At 39.0% G+C, this 23,902-nt stretch overlaps 1 protein-coding gene across 1 annotated transcript in view; it reads right to left on the minus strand.

The window, feature by feature from the left end:
• Grin3a (glutamate ionotropic receptor NMDA type subunit 3A) overlaps positions 1-23,902 on the minus strand; it is a 174,330-nt gene that overhangs the window by 83,972 nt on the left and 66,456 nt on the right. The window contains exon 3 of the mRNA XM_004656974.3: positions 20,535-21,582. Coding sequence (XP_004657031.2) covers positions 20,535-21,582 — 1,048 coding nt within the window. The remainder of the gene's footprint in view (positions 1-20,534; positions 21,583-23,902) is intronic.

Raw genomic sequence — 23,902 nt, forward strand, 5'->3', positions numbered from 1 at the left:
TCCTTTCCTCTCTCTCTTGTTCATTCTTCTTTTCCTTACAATCCTTCTTTCCTTCCTTCCTCCCTCTTCCGATTTTCTTCTTTCTTTTTTTTTTTTTTGTTTTTTTGTTTTTTTGAGGTAGAGTTTCACTCTAGCTCAGGCTGACCTGGAACTCACTATGTAGTCTCAGGGTGGCCTTGAATTCATGGCCATCCTCCTACCTCTGCTTCCTGAGTGCTGGGATTAAAGGCATGTACCACCATGCCTGGCTCTCTCTCTCTTTTTTGTTGGGGGGACAAGGTCTCACTACATTTTCCAGGCTACCTTCAACTAGCAATCCTTTTAGCTCTACCTCCCAAGTGTGAGAATTAGAGGTGGATGATGTCCTGGGTACATTATTTTACACATTATTTTCTGATTCTTTTCTACTTTTCCCTCTAGCAAATGCACACAGCTCTTCATTTGGGGGAGGTTGTACCTCTGAGTTTTTCCATGGTCTCTTTATTTCTTTCCTTTCATCATATTTACCTCAGTGTTAAGATTGACTGGCCATCATTTCCTTCAGGATTTGGATTCATTATTCAGAGCTCAGCTCTGTGTTTACTTCTTCTAAAGGTCTTTTCTGATACTATTCTCCCCTGTCCCTATGGGTCACATCTTGCCAATATAGTTGGCAAAGCTGCCTGATCATGGTCATGACACTTACTTCATGGTCATGTAATCTAATGTCAAAGTCTCCTGATTTAAAAAAATAGTTCTTTGGTCTGAATTGGTTGACGCTGCAATCCTAGCATCATATAATCTTAGGGCCAGACATCTGGTGACTTATACATATTTATAGAGCTGATGGATGAATGAAATGCCTGCCTGCCATACTCTTTAAAAAATAATTTCTCAATTTAAAGTTATTAGTCAATATGACTAGGCATTTAATATAGCTTTTCCTATAATTCCTACAGAGGGTAGGTTAGTTGTAGTAGTCAATGGCTGAAAGCCTTTCAACAACTTTTGGCCTTGGGGAGCTATAATTTCACCTTATGATATCATAAACCGTTCAAGGAGTTCCTGTACTTACCAGAACCTTGGGCCGAAATTATAACCCTGAGAGCTCTCACTGCCAATTAGTCACTTGGTACATGACACAAAGCAAAATACATTTTTCACTCCTGGACTTCATTTTGGCTCACGATGTACTGACTGCCTGCTTTCACACTTGTTTTTTTTTTTTTAAAAGTTCAGCATTCTAGGCTGGGGGGATGACTCAGCAGGTGAGAACATTTGCTGCAAGCATGAAGACCTGAGTCCTTTAGCACCCATGTAGACAGCTGGGTGTGGCCACACACATTTGTAACCCCAGTCTTGTGGGGTGCAGACTTCAGAGAATCACTGGACCTCACAAAAACTTCAGTTCCATGTGAAGAGACACTTAGTCTCAAGGAAATACAAGGATGAGTGATAGAGGAAGGATAGCTGACACTGTTCTCTGGCCTCTGCATATCTGTGAGCTCATTTGCACATACAGATGTACATACATGCACACGTCTACCACCACCACACATACTACAGAGGCAAGCACAATATCCAGCATGCTAAAACCATTTAAAAAGCTGTCATTCATCAGTAGTACTATGCACTGAATAATCTAATGTAAATTTATAAATTTATTTTTTAAATTATTCTGATAATTATTTTTCTCAAACAATGCTTTTAAAGGGCTGAGCAAAGCTTTGGGAGCTATGAGTAATCCTACCATTCTGTTTTGTATCCTCTGGACATTATCTAATGGAAAGCAGAACACTGGGCTAGAAATTGTGATTGATCTGCAATGACCAAAACTAGAAGTAATTAACAGCTTGAAACTTGGAAAAATCACTTCACTCCTCAGAGTCTCCATCTCTTCCACTTTAAATGCTTTATACACCCCATGAAGATGTGAGGAGCAAGAGCGGTCCTGCAGTGAAGGAGGTGATGAAGGGTTGTATAAGTGGTGTGTGTCATTATTAGTTATTTGTCATCTTAGTGAAGCAAAACCGTCATTTTCCTCAAAGCACATGAAAACAAAAAGGTCATACTGGATTGGGGACAAAAGGACATATGTCTCATATATAATTTTTATTTTTGCCTTTTAGCATTCAGTTGTAGATGAGTACGTATGTCAATGTGTGCTAATGGTAGAATTAAAGAATACATGGGGCAACACCTTTCATTTCTCCAGTGAGGCTACAAATAGTGATTTGTCATCTGATTTAGAAGCTGGGAAAAGCTGGTTGAGAAATGGGCTAATAATGGTTTAGCAAGGAAGCTGATAACAACAGATGTCCTCTCCACAAAAGAAAGGTCAAGATTAGAACAGCTTATGAGGGGAATCTGTTCAGAGCCTCCTTGGAGGACAAATCAGTTTGTTGTTGGTTTGTGTAGAAGGCATCAAAAACAACAACAACAACAACAAGATAAGGTAGGCAGTAGGGTGGGTGAGTTCTGCATGGACAATGAAAGAGAGAATCACTTGGGTCCTGTTGCAATTAGATTCTGCTGGCTGAAGACACCCAACCAAGAGCAGCTTGTGGGAGGAAAGGGCTTATTTGACCGACTTAATCAAGGGGAAGCTCCATGATGGCAAGGGAAAATGATGGCATGAGCAAAGGGTGTACAACACCTCCTGGCCAAAATCAGGAGGACAGCAGCAACAGGAGAGTGTGCCAAACACTAGCAAAGGGAAGCTGGTTATAGCACCCATAAGCTGGCACTGATAATATATCAAGTCTGGGATGCTCCAATTCCCAAATTACTACCAGCTGGGGACCTAATATTAAGAACATAAAAGTTTATGGGGGACACCAGAATCAAATCAGCACTTTATGCCCTTGGCCCCCATAAATATAACCATCCATGATGTAAAATGCAATGCATTTAGTCCAACTTTAAAGGTCCCTGAATTTTTTTTTAATCAATCCCTATGATGTTTAAACATTCTCATAGTCCAATGTCTTTTAGCTGAGCCATACCACCACAAAAAAAAAGAAAAAACCCATAGTGGCACAGAATAAAAATTATAAAAATTTATACTGCCAAGGATGGCACTGGGCATAGCAAAGAAATATTCCTCAAATACAGGATTTAAAACAAACAGGGCAAACATCAAACCCTGTAGCTCCAAGTCTAACAACTCCAACCAGTGACAAGTCTCCAAGTCTGATAATTCCAACCAGTGACAAATCTCTCAAGATCAAATCCTTTCCCTCCAGCTGGGCTATTTAGAGTCCCAGAAAACTTCATCTAGTGCCTGTAGCTCTCCTTGGCAGCCATCCTATAGTCCTGGCCTCTCCACTGGGTCTTGATTGCAACCCATGGTTCATCCTCATAGCTCCATTGGGCCTCCACACAGGTAATCCAAGAAGTCTGCTTCACAATGCCCATTGCCATTTCCAATATACGAAACCATGTTATAAATTCAATGGCCCTCTATTTCCTGCATTTGTTATACTCCATAGTACCAATTGGGCTACCAATTTGTTATTCCAGGGGGAAACAAAGCAGACTTTGAAGAACAGAATACTCCTTCAGCATTCAGTCCCCTTCAAAAGATTCTGCATTCTTTCTGTTGTCCCAATGCAGATGAGCTAGTCCAATCACAATGGTTGTGATGTCTCAAACAGTTGCAGCTGAACAGGCAGCAGTTTCAGCCCAAAGATTTCATTTCTTTCTGTGTTATGTCCCCACACTCACAACAGTCCATTTCTATGCAATGCAACTCTGCACAAGTTCTCAGGACATGGACATAACAGCGTGCCTCTCAAACAAACTGCTTCTATCCTAGTCCAGACAAAGCTCTTTCTTTCCTGGTATAAGCCAAACCCTCACAGTCCATAGTTCTTCCTACATTCAGGTCTTTCAACTCTGATCACAATATTATGTCAACCTATATTTACAGCACTGCAAGGCATCTTTTAGGCTAACATTTCAAATCCATCCACACTCCTCCCCAAAGTCAATTTCAAAAGACCAGAAGGCCCAAAGCCACACAGTCAGGTTTCTAGAACCAACAACCCCATTCTTGGTACCAATTTCACTGTTGCAGTTAGCTTCTTTGCATTGCTGGAAGAAAACATAAAAACAAGAGCAGCTTGTGGGAACAAAGGGTTTATTTTGGTTTACAGACTCTAGAGGACAGTCATGATGATAGGGAAAATGATGGTGAGAGCACAGGGTGGCCATCATCTCCTAGCCAACATCAGGTGGACAACTGCGACAGGATAGTGTGCCAAACACTGGAAAGGGAAAGCTGGCTCTAACACCCATAATTCTGCCCCTAATAATACATTACTTCTATGGTGCTCCAATTCCCAAATGGCCACTAGCTGGGGACTCATAGTTCATAACCCATAAGTTTATGGGGACACATGAATCTAATTACCACAGGTCCATTTTCCAAGACGTCAAGAAGCTGGGCTAAAACTGTAACTGGCAAGCTAGGAGAAAGACCAGAGCTAAGCAACATCACAGTATTGAACCATGTGCTTATTAATAGGGTATAGAACCAACTCCAAGCTTGTAAGTTAGTGGTTAGACCTAGAAATGTCATGGATTCAAAAGTGAAGGACAAAGTGGAGCCAGTAAGTAGAAATATGTGCTGGTTATGTGCATGCTCTACCACTGATCCTTCTTCTGATGGCATAGTACAAATAAAACATCCAGGAATTTGTGAAAATGCCAATTTTGGTTTAGTAGGTCTAAGTAGAGCCAGAGATTCTCCATTTCTAACATGCTCCTGGAGATGGTCAAACCGTAGCTCTTTGGACTACTGAGAAGAAAGGATCTATACAGAGTATTATGAATTTTCCCCGAATGGCAAAAGAATCTGAGTCTAGGAAAGTGAAGAAAAGGGTAGTAATGCTTGAATATGAGGGAGAAGTGACCTCAGCTATAAGACACAGAGAGTGACAAGCTGTTGAGTCTTGGCAAGAAGCTGTGCTGGTTAACTTCTATCTTGGTCATTTTTTCCCCCACAAAACTGATAGTTTGTGTCCTCTACATAAAATTTATCAAATTGTTGAGTGGTATATCATCTCTCACTCCCAGTGTAAGCAGAATCAGCTGATCTAAATTAATGACTTATGTCAGAAACTAAGAGAACTTTCACTTCTTTCAGGAAACATTTGTCTTATCTTGAAATTTATGTGAAGTTAAGTATGGGTCTTTTAGAGGACAGTTCTTATATGAAGTGATGGTTGTTAGGGGAGTTCCTAGAATCTGTGGCAGGAAGTGAGTTTTAAATTTCTTTTGATATCTTTATATTCTAGTGGTGATTTGATAAAACTAAAAATATTAGAACAGTTTTTCATGCTACTTTATTTTGTATTTATATTTTATATAATCTACTTAAAATTTGCATATGTCTTAAAATTATTGATCATTTCTATCTTACTCTAAATTCTAAACCATATCTTGAGGCCGAGGAACTGAGTTAATGCTTTGAATGTGAGTCATGTGAATTCAGCACCAGCTGTGCTGAAGGTTGTGTGGAGAAACAGTTGAAGGGAAAATGGAAATGTTAGTTGCCACCAGATTTCATACCCAGATGCTCCAGATTCATTTGGAGATGATGAGCTGCAGGAGGAAGCTCACATTTTAAAGGGTGGTCAAGTAGTAGGACAGCATGTGAGAATGACAGGGTGCTCCAGCTGTGGGAGAAAGCATATGGAATACACACTGTGCAAAGAAGCAACTCCTTCTTAGCTTAAAGTTCATAGAAGGGCATATTACTGCTACAGTACTTCTTTGGGCAGGGAAGTAATAATGAGGATGGGGGAGCTACTTCCTCCTGAATCTGTGTCACTCTCCCTTCTTCCTTTCATACTTATTCATACTCTATGAGCACAAAATCAAGTGTCACAGCCTCAGGACCAGTTTCTGCCCTTCAATCTTCTTTGTGGGGCTTTCACAGCTCATGTCCAGGGCTGCGTCATGGACTGGATGGAATAAGTCAAGTTGGGGAGGACATTATTACTGCATGTTTAAATGAAAGCTGAAGTAAGAATTATTAAATCATAGTCAAATATTGCTGCATGCAAATCCTCTATCATTTATTAGCTATATGGCCTCGGACGAATTATTTATGTTTTTATTAGCTCAGTTTTCTCAACTGTATGTATACAATAAAGTATAAATAAGAAAAATTCACTTAAATCAGATTGTATCATCTCTGAAACATAGTAGATATCTACTACTACTAGCAGTACTATTATAGTTCCTAGAACTGACATTATTCCTATGGTCATGTCAAGCTGTTAGTTATGACATGATAACTGATTGTTATTTTGAGCATATCAGCCCTAGACAATCAGTAAATATTAAATATTTAATAAATATTTTATTAATAAATAAGTGAAGAACTGCAGCATCACTGATGACAGCATAGCATTCTACTGTGAATACTTTGAAATCAGTGCTTTTGATATGGCTTTCCAAAGCTTGGCCCATGTCAGATGCTGTGCATAATATTACTTTAAAGACATAGATATTTCTGTATTTACTTATGTATTTTTTTGCCAATAGTCAATTAATTTTGTGTCTTCAGATCATGCCTGGCAAAACCCTAGCTGAAATATAATTAAAGAAAACACTTATAGGTTCTATTTTGACTGAATTGCTGAAATTTTCTTTCCTTTGGCATTTTTAGGCAGCAGCTTCTTGGACTTCTTAAGATTAAAAAATATTAATGGCTTCTGACAAAATGTCTCTTGACTTAAGCTAATGAATGATATCCTATATATGTTTGTGCAATCAGCTAGAGCAAGCTTATATCTACCCACAGTTGGGAAAATTGAGCCCTAACTGCCTGAATTAGCCAGACCTTATCCCCAGTGGAGCTGAACTCAGTTAAGACTTTTGACTGGCCACTGAACACAGTAGCAGTAGTATCCTACTGGCTCTCATCTGATTGAGGATCAGAATATCTGCTTGAGGCAAAACCAGAAATGTCTAACATTCAACTGACTTCACTGTATTTGTGGAGTGGAAATATATATTTTAAGAATAAAACAGCTCACTTCCCACTTTTTTGTTTTTCCAAGGTAGGGTCTAACTATAGCCCAGGCTGACTTGGAATTTAATATGTAGTCTCAGGGTGGCCTTGAGCCCATGGCGATCTTCCTGCCTCTGCCTCCTGAGTGCTGGTATTAAAAGTGTGTGTTATCACGCCCAGCAAAACAGCCCTTTTGGGAGACAGCCTGCAATGTCCTCATGTACTGGTGGGGCATGAAAATAAGATTCTTCATAGGGTAAATGATGATTCACTTAGCTCTCCCTCATTCTAAATATAGATATCCATTTAATCTCCATTGACTTTTTAAAAAAAATTTTTATTTATTTATTTGAGAGTGACAGAGAGAGAAAGACAGATAGAGGGAGAGAGAGAGAATGGGCGCACCAGGGCTTCCAGCCTCTGCAAACGAACTCCAGACGCGTGTGCCCCCTTGTGCATCTGGCTAACGTGGGACCTGGGGAACCGAGCCTCGAACCGGGGTCCTTAGGCTTCACAGGCAAGCGCTTAACCGCTAAGCCATCTCTCCAGCCCATCCATTGACTTTTTAAATAATATGACTGTATCTGTAGGAACATAAGGCTTATAGCAATGCATGCTGATAATTGTTTATAAATACATAAGATATATGCGAACATTTATAGATACTCTACAACATCATCTTTGGTATAGAAAACATTTAGGTGCTGAGAAACTGCTTGCTAAGTAGGTTAATAATGTAAACAAGGTTATAATACAATTTCCCCCTTATTTAAGATAAGGGTTTGCAAAATGTTGGCACATTCTCTGTTTGTATTCAAACAGAGAAAATGATCTTAGACATTCATTAAAGCAAGCTCAGCAGGGTGTCTAATTGAAAATACTTTGCTGCAGTTAGTATGAATTAATGTATTGATGTGAAATTAATGAAAGTACAGTTATTAAAAAATTCTGTAAAGATGCCATCTCAAAATTATCTTAGGAATAGGTGAGGAGGAAATAGATCACATGGTGTTTTGTTCTGTTTCTACTTACCAACTTTAATTAGTAAGGGTTTAATGGCTTTTCTAAAGTTCCTGGAATTGGAGAATATTTAGGCATGGAGGGGAAACATCAAGTTATTTTTTTTTTTCAGCCCCTAACTGTCAGGTATTTTTTGTCTGACCCATACTGGAACACTAAAGATTTCTGACACAGCTCTACTGCTACCTGGGAACCTGTATCCTTGTTATCATCCTACATTTTCCCCTTATTGAGGCTTTCAAGCTGTTTGTATCATAGTGTTTGAACACAGCTGTGGTTGTCTGAAGAAGCCAGATGTTGCCCAGGAATGAATGGGAAAGCAAGAGCAGCTCTCTGTGAGTAGCAGCCCCATGGCCATCCAAATTATGGTCTTAGGCCTTAACTTAGTGCCTTCCTGACTCTTTTGACTCCTGTCCAGCTCCTCCATGGCTCCTAGTATATAGACTGGGTCATATCGCAGGGAACTTTGCCTTTTCCACAAAACCTATCAGAAGAACCATCTCATGTTGTTCTTTGGAACCAGAGCCTCTCTCTCTCTCTGTCCCTCTGTGTGTGTGTGGCTATGAAATACTAACATGCTCTTTTGTGATGTACTACCCTTCCCAATCAACATACTTCCTAAAAAGAAATACATTTCAGCATTTCTTTACAGAGCAACCTAAGAATATGTCTTTAAAATAATATTATGCATAGTGTCTGATATGGGACAAGCTTTGGAAAGCCATATCAAAAGCATTGATTTCAAAGCATTCACAGTAGAATGCTATGCTGTCATCAGTGATGCTGCTGTTCTCAACTCATTTATTAATAAAATATTTATTAAATATTTAATATTTACTGAACTCTGTGCTACTTTATGGGCACACAGTGGTAAATAAAACAGTAGGACAATTAACCAACAAAGAGATAACATGACCATCGTAGATTGAGTTAAGTCCTATGAGGAGCACAACCTAGGTGGGAATGAAAATTTGTTTCTGAAAGTCTCTATGAGGTCTAAGTGCATTTAAGATGTCCATATTTTACTGCGGGAATGCTACTCTTTGAGGGGAGTCACCATCCTACCTGGTTTGACACATTGCATTTAGCAATAGTCCATGTGTGGTGATCATATGGTGACTCTTGCTGTGGCCAAGGCATTATCTTATGTCAGAATTTTTGCAGGCTTTAGTGACAATGCAATAAATTATTGCTAACATATTAAGTTTTTTTTTGAGGAAAGCCCAATGGACTTCCCTTTTTCTATGTATGAAAGAGAAAGAGAGAGTCTGAGAGGAAGAAAATTGGTGTGCCAGGGCCTCCAGCCATTGCAATCTAACTCCAGATGTGTGGGCCCCTTATGTCCATGTGTGACCTGTGTGCTTTCATCACTATGCATCTGGCTTACATGGTACCTGGAGAGTTGAACATGAGTCCTTAGGATTTTTAGGTAAGCACCATAACCACTAAGCCACCTCTCTAGCCCTTTAATTATTTTGTTTGGACAGATTCCTAGAAGTGGAAGTCAAGAATGAAAGGGTGTGGACTCTCTTAAGGTTCTTGATAACAAATGGCCGAATGTATTTATGAACATGTCATAAAGTTACCTTCCAATTGTGTTGTAAAATGTTGCTTGCTCAAAATTGAGAACTGTCAATAAAAAATTCCTAATTTCATAGGTAAAAATACCATACTACTATTTAATAAGAAGTTTGTCAGGCACTGCCAGGCATAGGCTGGTGCCTTTAGGCCTGAGCTGCCATGCAAGGCTAAGGACCCCTGGGCTACAGGAGGCCACTCCCTCTTCAAGCCCATCACACCTGAACTTAGGCTTTGCCCATAGCCCTGTGACCTTTGGCTAGCTGCCTATGAAACTCCTTATCAGCCAGCAGCTTTCACATGGTCCATTTCCCTGCACCCCTCTTCCCGCCACTATGTAGATCACCTGACTTTCTCCCTGTGTGCTGGAATGAACGTTCCTAGGCATAGGATAGCAACCTTTGAAACCACCAATCCCCTTAGGACCCTCTTCCCGCTCTCAGCTGCTTATAAACCTATTTTCCTGACCAAAAAAAAAAGAAAAAAAAAAGAAAAAAAAAGAGCTATTCGCTGAGACTGCTTCTCAAAAGTGGTTCTTTCATGCTCACAGCTGCTTAAGACCCTGTTCTTCATGGATGCCTGGATGCCTTTGGAGAACTGTGGCTCCAAGGATCCATAGACCCACAGAAGTTCATTTATAACAAGTAAAATTTATCATATTTTGCTTATTGGTCAATTTTATTTATTTTCTAGATTGTTGTTAATATTATTTACTCTTTATATACCTGAATTTAACATTAGTTAATATATATTTTACTTTCTTCCTTCTCAAAAAGGTACTTTCCAGGTCATAGAAAATATAAGAGAGCAGAAGTTAAAACAGGGTGAACTAAAAAAGAGAAGTATTATGAAGCCAGGAAATGGTGTTTTAAATGTATGCTACTATGACAGTGAATCTGCTAATAGTGGTCAAGAAATTTGTCTTCTAGATTCTCTTTAGAGCTTAGTTCAAAAGGGGACCATTTTGATTTATCAGTTCACAGCCAGTGTAGGCATGAGAATGTGTGTGTATATATGTGTGTGCTTTAGAAAGAGGATGGGGATAAAAGTTTGAGATAAATAAAATTAATATTAGTATTGAAATCTGACCAGATGTTGTGAAGGGATTTGCTCTGGAATGAAGCATTCCCTTCTAAGGGGAAAAGGGAGGTTCCTAAAGCCCAGAAAGCTCATGAACTCATTTGGGGGCTTGTGATACTTATAAGCCTCTTAGAGCACTTCTCCAAGGTTATATATGTGGTAAACAATTACTTTGAAAGAGGAGAACCTTTGGTGAGGATCTCTGCGAGCTCAGTTTAGAATTCCAGATATGCAGCTCTGATGAACTATTACCTATGCTGGGGTGGGTTCTGTGACGTGGCTCTGATGAACTATTACCTATGCTGGGGTGGGTTCTGTGACGTGGCTCTGATGAACTATTACCTATGCTGGGGTGGGTTCTGTGACGTGGCTCTGATGGACTGTTTCCTATGCTGGGGTGGGTTCTGTGATGCGGCTCTGATGGACTGTTCCCTATGCTGGGGTAGCTTCTGCAACGCAGCTCTGATGAACTGTTACCTATGCTGGGGTAGGTTCTGAGACACATACCCCAGCATAGGGAACAGTGTAACCTTTAAGACTTGGGACCTAGTTGACGTGAGGTCACTGGGATTATTACTTTGACTGGAGGACTGAGAACCCAGTCCATTCCTGTTCCTCTCTTTATCTCTCTGTTGCCATGTTGTGTGAAGATCTGCTTTGTATATCCTGCCTATCATGTTGTTCTGCCAAAGCAATGAAACCAAGTAACCAAGGACTGACACCTTGGAAACTGTGAACCAAATAAACATTTTTTTTCTTTTATGTTGTTTATATCAGGTATTTTGTAACAGTGAATAACGTACTTGGAGTATTTTATTTAACCCTTATAACTATTTAAAGTAGGAAGATCTTACATTAACCTCATTTGCTTAGTGTCTTTATATGGGAGTGGTCAATGAACACTAGCTCTTCTCTTATTATAACTACTGTTGAATATTTCAGGTCTTAGAAGAACAAGTCATTTGAATCTTTTAACATGAATGATAAAAGCTGGGCATGGTGTACTCGGGAGGCAGAGGCAGGAGAACAGCTGTGAGTTTGAGGACACTATGAGACTCCATAGTGAATTCCAGGTCAGCCTGGGCTACAGTGAGACCCTACGTGGAAAATCCAAAAATAAAAAAGAATGATAATTCATATATATAATAAAGTATAATATTAAATCATCATAATATATGATTAAATAAAATAAATACTTAATATATAACTTCTGTTTGTTTTCTACATTATTGTGATCTAATACTTCACAGTAACTATGATGGGAAGAAAAATTTATTTTGACTTAGTTTCAAAGATATTTCAGTCTGTTATAATGGAGAACACACAGTAATGGGAGCTTGTGGCAGAAGTTTCTATCCATGGTGGCAGTAGAGTGAGGTAGAGCTGCTCACCATGGAGGACCAGGAAACAGAGTCAGACAGAAACCACAGACTTCACAACATTCTAATGCTCTCTTTTAGTGATCTACTTCCACTAGGCTTACCTCTTAAAGGCTCCAGAGCCTTCAAAAATAGTGCCATAGCTGGGGACCAAGTACATAGAATATAAGCTTGTGGAGGACACTTCAGATTGATATTACAAAAATATGCTATATATAATTAAAAGTATATAGCTGGGTGGGTGGCACATGCTTTTAACTCCAGCACTCAGGAGGCAGAGGTAGGAGGATCACAATGAGTTCAAGGCCACCCTGAGATTACATAGTGAATTCCAGGTCAGCCTGAGCTAGAGTGAGACCCCACCTCGAAAAACCAAAACCAAAACATAACAAAACAAAACCACACACAAAAAGTATGTAGTTAGTGATTTATCTGTAAAAGATATATAATTAAAAACCCTTTAGGATTTTGATTAAGATTTCTTTCTTTCTTTTTAAAAATATATTTAATTAATTTATTTATTTGAGAGGGAGAAAGAAGCAGAAAGGGGATGCAGAAAATTGGGCATGCCAGGACTTCCAGCCACTGTAAATGAATTCTAGATGCATGCACCCCCTTGTGCATCTGGCGTATGTGGGATCCTCTGGCTTTGCAGGCAAATGCCTTAAGCACTAAGCCATCTCTCTAGCCCTGATTAAGATTTTTTTAAACAAATGGAGTAACTAATGAAATGTTGGTATTTTTGAATATGACCATTTCTGTTTTTATATCATCTCTTACACTAGTATGTTAAATTGTTTTCTCTCATTACAAGTCTTATAGGGGACACTTCTATGAACCCTTATTAATTTTTTTTGCTAGAGTAAATAGGACATTACTACTATTTTATTTATTTATTTTTTTTGAGGTAGGGTCTTGCTCTAGTCTAGGCTGACCTAGAATTCACTAAATAGTCTCAGGCCTCAATCTCATGGCCATAATTCTACCTGCTCTTATTCTGTTTTATATCTGAAAGTACACAGGGCTTGTTGGAGTCCAGTTCTTTCTAGACTATGACATCTCCTAGGTATTTCTTTTTTAACAAAAAATTTCTCTCCAGAATGTCTGGTTATCAAAATTCTCTACCTTCTTACACACACACATACACACACACACACATATATTTATTTATTTAGTCCTGGCCTTCTAATCTGTAGCTCATGGTGTAGAAGATATCTACAGCGCTGCCTCAACACCCTGACATGCTCTTCTCTCACACACTCATGTAGCTCCACGGCAGCCCTCTGACTTTCCTCAGGGCCATTCAGATTGGGTCCCTTTCAAGGCTCACAGGTGATACTGCATTATTTTCCACAGTGACTTCTTACAGTTTAAACCATTTGATGATTCATGTCTTCCCTTGATTAATGTTTTCTTTCTCAGTAAATTCCATTTTGTAAGGACAGTGTCCATTTAGCTTCTAACTAAATTACCAGTCACACAATGAGGTAGCTGGAATAAAGTAGCTGTTAGTGATGAATTAAAGAAATGAATGGACAGTGTGATGTGGTTTCCTTTGGCCTCTCCCTCAGAGTCCTTTCATAGTGCCTTGGTTGCCTTGGAGTTATGGATCCTTTCCTTCTTCATGGCCAGCTTTTAATCTAGGAATTCATATGAATTACTGACCAGCCACATGCTGTTATATGAAGATCAGTCTGGGTATTCTTTCACTTTTGGGGGATATATTTCTCATTTCCTATTGGACTACGCTAGCATCTTTTGTATTAGCATTTGTGGTTAAAGTTTGCTCTTGCTCTCACAGCAAGCCTATTTAATTTTCAGCATACATGAATGCTCACCAGGATTGTTTCTCTAAGGCAGTGTTATCATGTGCCTGAACAATGGTGTTAGACTATTTGCTCTATGGAGCTGACATTCTCTTTTTCTTTTCTTTTTTTCTCAATGTTTGAGACTAGGGACTAAAGGGAGCATTTTATGTGCAAAGCTGGGAAAGAAGTACTAGGACGTCTGTCATAATCAGCAAAGAGCTCATTTGGAGTCCTCTGTGGCCTTTATCTGTGCCGCATCAGTTCTTGGAGGAAAAGTGTGGCTTCGGTTTTCAGTGCACTTTATGATTTGTGAAGTAATTTTCTCATCCTGTCTTATCCCAGCACAGTGGGTGTCAATGCCAGAAGTTTCTAAGAATACTCAGATCTACATCTTAGATGCAAACCAATGTGAGAAGCTCAATGGATAAAATGATACTGGAGTTTTTATCCAGCTATCATTCAGCACAAAATGCTGCAAGAATGTACTTTGTGTGAGGAGACAATGGATGCTGGCTTCTGTCTGTTCTGTTTTCTGTATCACCAGATACAGTTTAATGTTAGGGAAATAGCTGAACATATTCTATTAAATATATCACTGAGAAATTCCAATTTTCGCTGGAAGACTAACACACACACACACACACACACACACACACACACACACACTTTCAAAATATTATTTGTGTGTATATGTGGGTGTGGGTGCATGAGCCATGGCATATATGTGGTCAGAGGACAATTGCTGGTGTCTATGCAGCACATTTTTTTGAGGTAAGCTCTCCTGCAACTTCAAATGAACAGCAGGTGGCTCAGTGATTACAAGGGATTGCTTGCAAAGCCTGCTGGCCCAGGTATAATTCCCCACTGCTCACTTAAAGCCACATGCACAAAATGGCACATGTATCTGGAGTTCACTTGCAGTGGCAATAGTCTTGGTATGTCCATATTCTCTCTCTGTTCTCAAATAGATAAATAGAAGTACTTAAAAATGATCTGCCAGATTGCTAATGAACAACTGACTAGTTTTCCCACAGGATTCAGATTCTTCTGGCTCTGTCTTCCTAGGTGCATTGGCATCATAAAAGCATGTATGACTTCGAGTCTGGTTTTATGTAGATGATGGGGAATTGAACCTGGGGTGGCAGGCTTTACAAGGCTTTACAACCTTGAACTGTTGAGCCATCTCCCTAGCTTTTTAGTGCAAAACAAATTACTGTGACAAAATAGGTGGAGATACAGCCATTCTCTTGAATTTTATTCATCTAGCAGGCTAGTCCTTCTCCTTTGGGGTTATCTGTAGAAGCAGCTAGTAACAAGATTATTTCTGTCCTTTGATCTCCACTGGAGTGGTGGGATTGCAGATTCCAACCCCTGATTGGTTGGCTCTACAACAGTCAGTGAACTATAAATTGGTCTGTCTCCCACAGCCTTTTGCTTTTAATTTTATTTCTGACTCACAGTGGTTGGTTGAAGCCAATGAATCTTAACCCTGAAGTGGTGATAAAATACCCTCTTAATTCCTAACAGTTTTATTAATTATGTGAAATGTAGAGCTTGCATGCTAGATAAGTATCACCAAGAAGAAAAATGGAACTAGTTCATCCCCTGCAAGTTATCTGCTCTCAGAGGCACACGAACTTCTGCCAGCACTCTGCTAATTGACCCTGTCAGAATACAGACCACATACCTAACTTTGTCATCCTCTCTCTCTCTCTCTGTCTCTCTCTCTATACATATATATAAGTTTTTCAAGGTAGGGTCTCACTCTAGTCCAGGCTGACCTGGAATTCACTATGTAGTCTCAGGGTGGCTTTGAACTCATGGGGATCCTCCTACCTCTGCCTCCCGAGTGCTGGGATTAAAGGCATGTGCCACCATGCCTGGCACTCAATATATTTTTTTGTTCAAACACATTTACCCACAGAAATATTTTATAATTCTAAGACATGTATTAAAAAAGCAAACTATAACCAAAAACTAGGGCTGGAAATACAAACCATTTATACAAAAATATGAAAAAAATGGGATGGGCAGAATGATCAGCGGGTCAAGTTGTGGCCATGCTAGCATGGACATGTGAGTTCAGATCCTCAGAGCTCATGCAAACCAGATGCAGTAGCACATGGCTGTAATCCAAGAATTTTTATGGTGAGATAGGAGGCACGAGATAGGAGAATCTATAGAAGCTTGCTTGCAGGTGAGCTAGTCTGGTGTATATATTAGTGACCAAGAGATCCTGCCACAAACAAGGTGAAGGGTGAGGACTGAGGTTGTCCTCTGACCTCCATACATGTGCTGTGTCATATGCCCACATACAAATGCATACACATACACACACAACATGTACATATAGTGATAAAACATGCAGAAGACATTATTATGCTTTAAATATTGTATTCAATAGAAAAGATCTAAGGTCTGGAGAGATGGCTTAGTGCTTAAAGCACTTGCCTGAGAAGCGTAAGGACCCAGGTTTGATTCCACAGTATCCATGTAAGCCAGATGCACAAGATAGTGCATACATCTGGAGTTCATTTGCAGTGGCTAGAGGCCCTGATGTACCCATTCTCTCTCTCTCTCTGTTGCTCTCTCTCAAATAAATTTTTTTTTTTTTTTTTTTTTTTTTTTAATATAGAAAAGCATCTTAAGAAGAGTATATGGAATTCTTGGGAGAAAGTATATGGATCTTTTGGTAGTCTTCTTTTCAGACCTCTGATATAAAGTGAATATGAAGAATGAAAACAGGGCCTTTGTCAAATATCAAGTAGCTGTAGTTGCTTGACCCAAAGTCTGGGTCCTTGATTCTATTCCATTGGTCTATGCTCCTGTTTTTATGCCAGTACCATGCTGGTTTTTTTTTTTTTTTTTTTTTTTTTTTTTTTTTTTTTTTACTATGGCTTTGTAATATAGCTTTAGATCAGGTATGTTGATGCTTCTAAAGATATTTCTTTTGCTGAGGATATGCTTGGATATCCGAGGTCTTCTGCCTTTCCACATGAATTTTGAGATCATTTTTTCTATCTCTGTGAAGAACAATGTTGGGATTTTGATTGGAATTGCATTAAATTTATATATTGCCTGTGGGAGGGTTGCCATTTTCACCATGTTAATTCTGCCTATCCAAGAGCATGGGAGGTCTTTCCATTTTCTCAAGCCCTCCTCAATTTCTTTTTTTTTGAGTGTTTTTATGTTTTCATTGTATAAATCTTTCACTTCCTTGGTTTATGTTATTCCAAGGAATTTCTTTTTAATTTTTGTTTTTTTAAAATTTATTTATTTATTTATTTGAGAGCGACAGACACAGAGAGAAAGACAGATAGAGGGAGAGAGAGAGAATGGGCGCGCCAGGGCTTCCAGCCTCTGCAAACGAACTCCAGACGCGTGCGCCCCCTTGTGCATCTGGCTAACGTGGGACCTGGGGAACCGAGCCTTGAACCGGGGTCCTTAGGCTTCACAGGCAAGCGCTTAACCGCTAAGCCATCTCTCCAGCCCTCCAAGGAATTTCTTTTTGTGTTGCTATTGGAAATTGGACAATGTCACTTATTTCTTTCTTTGTATCTTTTTCATTTGCATATAGAAAGGCTACTGATATTTTTGCATTGATTTTGTATTCTGCTACTTTGCTAAAGGAGTTAATCACCTTCAAAGAGTTTTGGGATGGAGGTTCTTGGGTCTCTTATGTACAGAATCATGTTATCTGCTAATAGAGCTAACTTAACTTCTTCCTTTCCATATTGTATCCCCTTTATTTCTTTCTGTCTTATTGCTTGAGCTAGGACTTTCCGTCCTATACTGAAGAGCAGAGGTGAAAGTGGACATCCCTGTCTTGTTCCTGATCTCAATGGGAATTCCTCTAGTCTCTCTCCATTAAGTATTATTTGGGCTTTAGGAGCTTTACATATAGAATTTTTAAAAATATGGAAAAATCATAACATGCAAATTTAATTTCTTTAGGTATCAACACACACACACACACACACACACACACACACACACACACACACATACACACACACACTTTCCTGCCTTCCTGGTTTTAGAATACATGCTGACTGACCTCTGTCCTGTCTGACACTCATGGGTAAGAAGCTAAGCAGGGCAAGAAGGATGATGACAATCTTAAATAGTGAAAATTCAGTGCATGGAGGAGCAGTCCTAAACCTGCACAATTTAGCTTCAGGGATTCTTTATGTCCTACCTTATCTTTCCCCCATCTCATCCTCTGACACTGGATCTTCTTACTCATGGTGCTTTTCTTGAAACAGCAATTTTTCTCCCTATCACCATCTCCCCCAGGCCATATACTCCCCTAGGGATTTAACATACAGTATTAGTTCTCCACCCAGGACACCCATGAGCCTCAATCTCACTCCTAAACTCTGTCTGGATTCCTGTTTCCAATTTCCTGCTAGATTTTACCTAGCAAACAAAATTTTTAAATGCTATGAACTAATCTGGCCACCACATTTTCCAACCTATAAACTGCCTTTATTAGTGTCTGTGAAAAATACCATCATTTCCTCTGATACCCAGGATGCTACCTAGCAGGTATTAACTATTTGTTGCTTCTGACAGCCATTTATTTGTTGAGTCCTACAGACATGACTGCTACCATAGCCCGAGTCTTTACTTTGAATATCCATTCTTCCTCCACTGATATACATACCCAGATTCTCAATATGCTTCAAGGCGAAACAATTTAGAGTTATAAATACACTAACATTCAAGAAAGGATGATTATTTTCAACTAAGCAAGTTAGGGTTTAAAGCTTAATTAACAGGGTGAATTTTGTACTTAATTCTTGAAGAATGTGAATAATGTAATATACTTAGGAATGAATGCCGAGTGATTCAAGGGATTTGGAAATTCGTTTTACTTGACCTTGCTTTGGGAAGATGAGGACTTATGTGTTTACATTATACCATGTCTCCAGATGAAGCATGAAAAATTCTGTCATCAACATTCTTCTTCAAAAGTCCAGATGTAGGGCTGGAGAGATGGCTTAGCAGGCATTTGCCTGCAAAGCCAAAGGATCCTTGTTTGATTCTCCAGGACCCATGTAAGCCAGATGCACATCGGGGCACATGCACCTGCAGTTTGTTTGCAGTGGCTGGAGGCTCTGTCGTGCCCATTCTCTCCCTCTCTCTCTCCCCCTACCTCTTTTTCCCTCTTAAATAAATAAAACAAAATATATTAAAAAGCAGTCCAGATGTAAAGTATGGACACCAAAATCTTGGGATGACAAAAAAAAAATTTGAGTGCCTTTATATATAAAAAAGTACTTATACATAAGAGATTTTCAACATGGAAACCACACTGTTACAAATATATACATTTTGAACCTTTGTCAGAAAGTAATTCATTGTCTCAAATTCAATATGCTTTAATTAGGCTTGTTCTACAGCATTAAGAGCTGAGCTGCTGTAACAAAGATGACTGTGATGAGTTTGGCAGACATTTTCTTGTGGCCTGGGTTAACTTCCTAAGGATTTCACTTCTGTAAATGAGTGGTGCTGGGAATGAAATGACTATTTCATTTCATTTCATTTAAAAATTGTTCTGCTATGCATGGTTTATCTGTCTGTCTTTCTTTTTAACCTCCTTGAATAGACTTCTTCAGGATTTTATGCATAGCATTCAAGACTTGATTTGGCAATCATACCTTTGATGAATGAAACTCTAGTTAGCATTGTGCTCAGCTTTTTACTAAGATGATAATAGTCTGGAATCTGCACAACAGACATATATTAAATTGTTTTGTACTAGATTGGGCTGAATAGTTGCCATTTTGAATTTGTGATTTAGAAATCAAATTGCCAAGATTTTTGCATAAAATCTCCAGAAGTGAAATTTCTCCTGTTCTTTTGGCTGCAAGACAGATCTTACATCACTATCACAACTATCCATGAGAATTCTCTGTCTCCAATCTTCCTGGCTGCCTTATCAGCTGCTAAAGAAGTAGAGGGACATGAATGCTAGTGCTTATCTGGCCTTTTCCCCCCTCTTTTATTCATTCTGAATGTCATTTCATGTGGTGGTTCTCTCGACATTCAGGGAAGGTCTTCCCTCCTCGCTTTACCTCATTGGATACACCCTCACAGAAATGTCCACTGGTGTTGCCCCTAGATAATCCTAAATACAGACAAGTTGACAAAAAAGTCATGTTTGGTATGCTTAGAATAATAGGGTTTTTGTTTGAAGTTTCTTTTTTTTTCATGGAAAATATATGCTTTACTATTTAAAATAATGATCCTCTTGCTTATTTGCATTAATTCCCAGGGAAAGTAATTAATCATTTTTAAGGACATCTCTTGGTAAAATTGTTACAAACTATTGGCATGTAAACTACTACTATGCTGTAAAAACAATTCCCTGGTAGTTATTCTGTTATTTGTTTAAAAGCAACACCAGGAAAATTATTCTGACAGATGTTTCTATAAGGAATACTTTCTCCAGAAAAAATACTCCCTAATGCCTCTCACTTATGTTAAGTTTAATAAAAATAATACAGAAAAAAAAATAGTTTAGGGAGCAACTTTTGGACTTGTCTCTGCAATTGACTGAGAGTCCTTGAATTAAACAAACGAGACAAGTATACCATAACATCAGACATGACACATGGAGTAATAGTGGGAAATAAAGAAAACGGTAAAAGTAATTATTACCTTAGGGTCATGAATTCCAGAAAGTTCTTCATAGATCTTCTCACCAACCATGACAGCGGCCAAGTTTGCCGTATATGTAGAAAGGCAAAACATACAGAAAATGGCCCAAAGATTCATAAGAAATCTTCCAGTCCAGCACTTTGGGGGTTTGATGGCTGCTGTTCTACCAAACAGAAGTGCATAACAGACATTCAAGGCTGAAGAAAAAGAGAAGACTTTACTTCTATTCCGCCCCTTGGGAGTCATACCAAAGGGACTCTTCCATTCGTACAGAGTGAGAAATACGGCAGTGATATGCAAAGCCACAAAAATCCCCAGCCACATTGTCCAGTGGAGTGGCCACATGAAGGCTCCAATAGGAGCTGCTGTGTCTCGGGTCCTCACTAAGATACCCAAGCTGGTGGAAAAGAAAGGGCTGGTGAAATCTATCACCTGGCTCCGTGCAGTATTGATGCTGAAGGAAGTGACTGCCATGTGGGCAGTGCCACTCAGGAGATCACCCACCAGCCCGGTCCAGTGACCATTTTTCCAGGCTCCATATTTTCCATCACCTACAATATAGAGGTCAAAGTCAAAGTTCATGTCTTCTGCTAGCTGTTCCAGTAGATCGATGCAATACCCATAACAACATTTCTTGTATTTGATCGGCACTGTATCATTACCACTATGGAGGCTGCTATACAGGCTGTCCAATATGGAAGAATCATTTGTCATAGGATCTAGACAGAGTTGGCCAGCAGGGCATAAGCCTTCATCATCTACTTCCCTTGTGAAGACAAATGGATGTTCAATGAGGGTCACCACTCTTAAATGTAGCTTACTTGGCTGATGGAAGTGGGTTTTGTGCCTCTGGGACTGCTCTGGCCATATTCCATAGTCCATGACAATCTTACCCCTCTGCCAGCTGCCTAAGCGAGTCCACATGGGCTTTCCCAGAGGGTCGTGCTGCAGGTTCCATATGTAAAAGTTGTTTTCTGAGCTGATGATGGTAGAACCTTTTACTCTGATGGAACCACTGAGGCCTCTGAAAGTGGTGTTGGCTAGAAACCTGCAAGGAGGAGTAAGGGAAGAAAGTAAGGAATGAGGTGAAGACAAAGGCAGGAAGCAGCGCTGATATTTGCTTCTCCATTTTACTGAAAAGTAACTTTATTTTTAAAAACATAGACTCTCTATTTTATTTAGGAATTAGTCATGACTAAGCTTTCTGGAATAGTCCGATCTCATTTAACTAATGGGATTTCACACTAACTTTCTGGCAGCCTGGAGAAATGCTTGTCAGTTGGTCTTCTCTTGTTGAGATACACATTCTTTGTTTACTGTTGCAAGCTATTATATGTTTTCACAGCTTTCTCAATTATGGGGATTCTTGAGCATCTTTACTACATCCTAACTCTACTGTTAACTATATTTGATTGCAATGAAATCCATTCAATAGTTTTTGGTGTATAAGTAAGTTTTAATCAAAATGCACATATTTTTATCATTACTTAAAAATTACACTCACAATATTAGGGAATAGCCAGATCTTATTATAATGTTTCTCCTTGTAGAGTGGAAAAATTAGCATATCTCTCCTCATGGGACCAGTCAGAGCTGAATGTTGGATAATATCCATGGAACAAAGGAAAAAGATGATAAATAAACTTACAGTTTTCAGGACAGCCCCAGGCTACCTTCCTTCATCATTAGAGGGAAACAATTGGCCCTGGCTCTAGAGGGAGCTTCTGTCAGAAGTCAAAGGAAGGAAAATTACTAACTAAATGATACACTGATTTCTAGCCCTCTGAACTAGGGCACTTTTAATATATGTACATAGGAAAATACTTGGTCACAACCTCTGTCTTCCTTGAGCCAGAGAAGCCTAGGCAATAGTAGGTAAAACATAGACACATATGTATGTGGGTCTTTATTAATTATGACCTCAGGTCTGAATAAAAGTTCAGATTTTGGTATCAGATATGCCTTTCTTTGTATATCAACCCTCTCATCTGGGCAGTTTACTCGATCCTAAGCTACAGTTTCATTCTTGACAAAATGGGGAAACTAATCTTAATTCCACTACAAGGGATGGAAATAATGCATGGAAAGCACATAACAATTCTGTTATGGAATAAATATTCTGGATATGGAACTGTTAGTTGGAGATAAAAATCACTGCATTAGGGCAAGCCCTTAACAGGAACTTAAGACACATTTAAAATGAAAAGGAATTAAGGTGAAATGAAATATGTACCATATTTTTGTTTGAGGAAGCAGATAAGTCTTGGTGTTCAGAGAGACACATTTACCAATTGCCTGTCATAGATATTATTCTACAATTTACAAATTTAATAGAATTATTAAGAAGTCATGTTGCCACAGAAAGGGCATAGAAAAATCAAAAAGTGTGAAATGTGTGCTAATTTTCATTAGAGATACATGTAAATCATATTTGAAGATGTTACTGTCAGTAAAGGGAATGAAACCATTCATTTTGGTAGAGAGAGAGAAAGAGAGAGAGAGAGAGAATGGATGCGCCAGGGCCTCCAGCCACTGCAAACGAACTCCAAATGCGTGTGCCCCCTTGTGCATCTGGCTAAAGTGGGTCCTGGGGAATTGAGCCTCAAACCAGGGTCCTTGGGCTTCACAGGCAAGTGCTTAACCACTAAGCAATCTCTCCTGCCCTCTCTCTTATATTTTAAAACTGTTTTCTATTTCTTCAGAGAAGCAGGGAGCCACATTATGCAAATCACATATAGACTAATCAATTAATAATTGTCTATGGATTATATAAAGGAAGAGTGATCAGGATTATGTTTTGGATAAGAAATCTACTTTTAGATTTCTTAAAATATATACGCATTGACTGATAACCTAGGGAATAAAAAGGCTGGAAGTAAATAGGTCAATTGAATTTGATCAGTTCAGTAATCAAGAAAGTTAAGTTGAAAGTTGTAGAAAGAAGAGCCCTTCATTATGTTAAGAATATTTAAGGCTTAGAATTTCAAGTGGATGGACCCTGGAGAGATTACCTCTGACTAAATACATATTTAAACCATTGCATAAAAAGGGATTAGAAGTCTGCAGAAGTCATTCATGGATTACATGGCTCTCACATTTCAGCAAAGCCTGTTTTTAATGATCAGATTTCACATTTAAAATGGCCATGACAGAAGAACAATGCGGGCATTTGTCAAAGAAGGCAAGTCAATCAGGATTCTAGAGTCTCCAAACACCCTAGCTCAGAAAATCACAATTCGGTGGCAGAGAATCCCCATTTATGCCAGATTGTGTCTGTTTTATTCTGTTTTACACCGAGGATAAATTAAAATGATCTCATTGATAGTTTTTAGTTACAGCTGCTATCACTGTGTATTCTTTGGAATGGA

This window comes from Jaculus jaculus, chromosome 1 (genome assembly GCF_020740685.1).
Source record: "Jaculus jaculus isolate mJacJac1 chromosome 1, mJacJac1.mat.Y.cur, whole genome shotgun sequence".
In the NCBI taxonomy this organism is placed as follows: Eukaryota; Metazoa; Chordata; class Mammalia; order Rodentia; family Dipodidae; genus Jaculus; species Jaculus jaculus.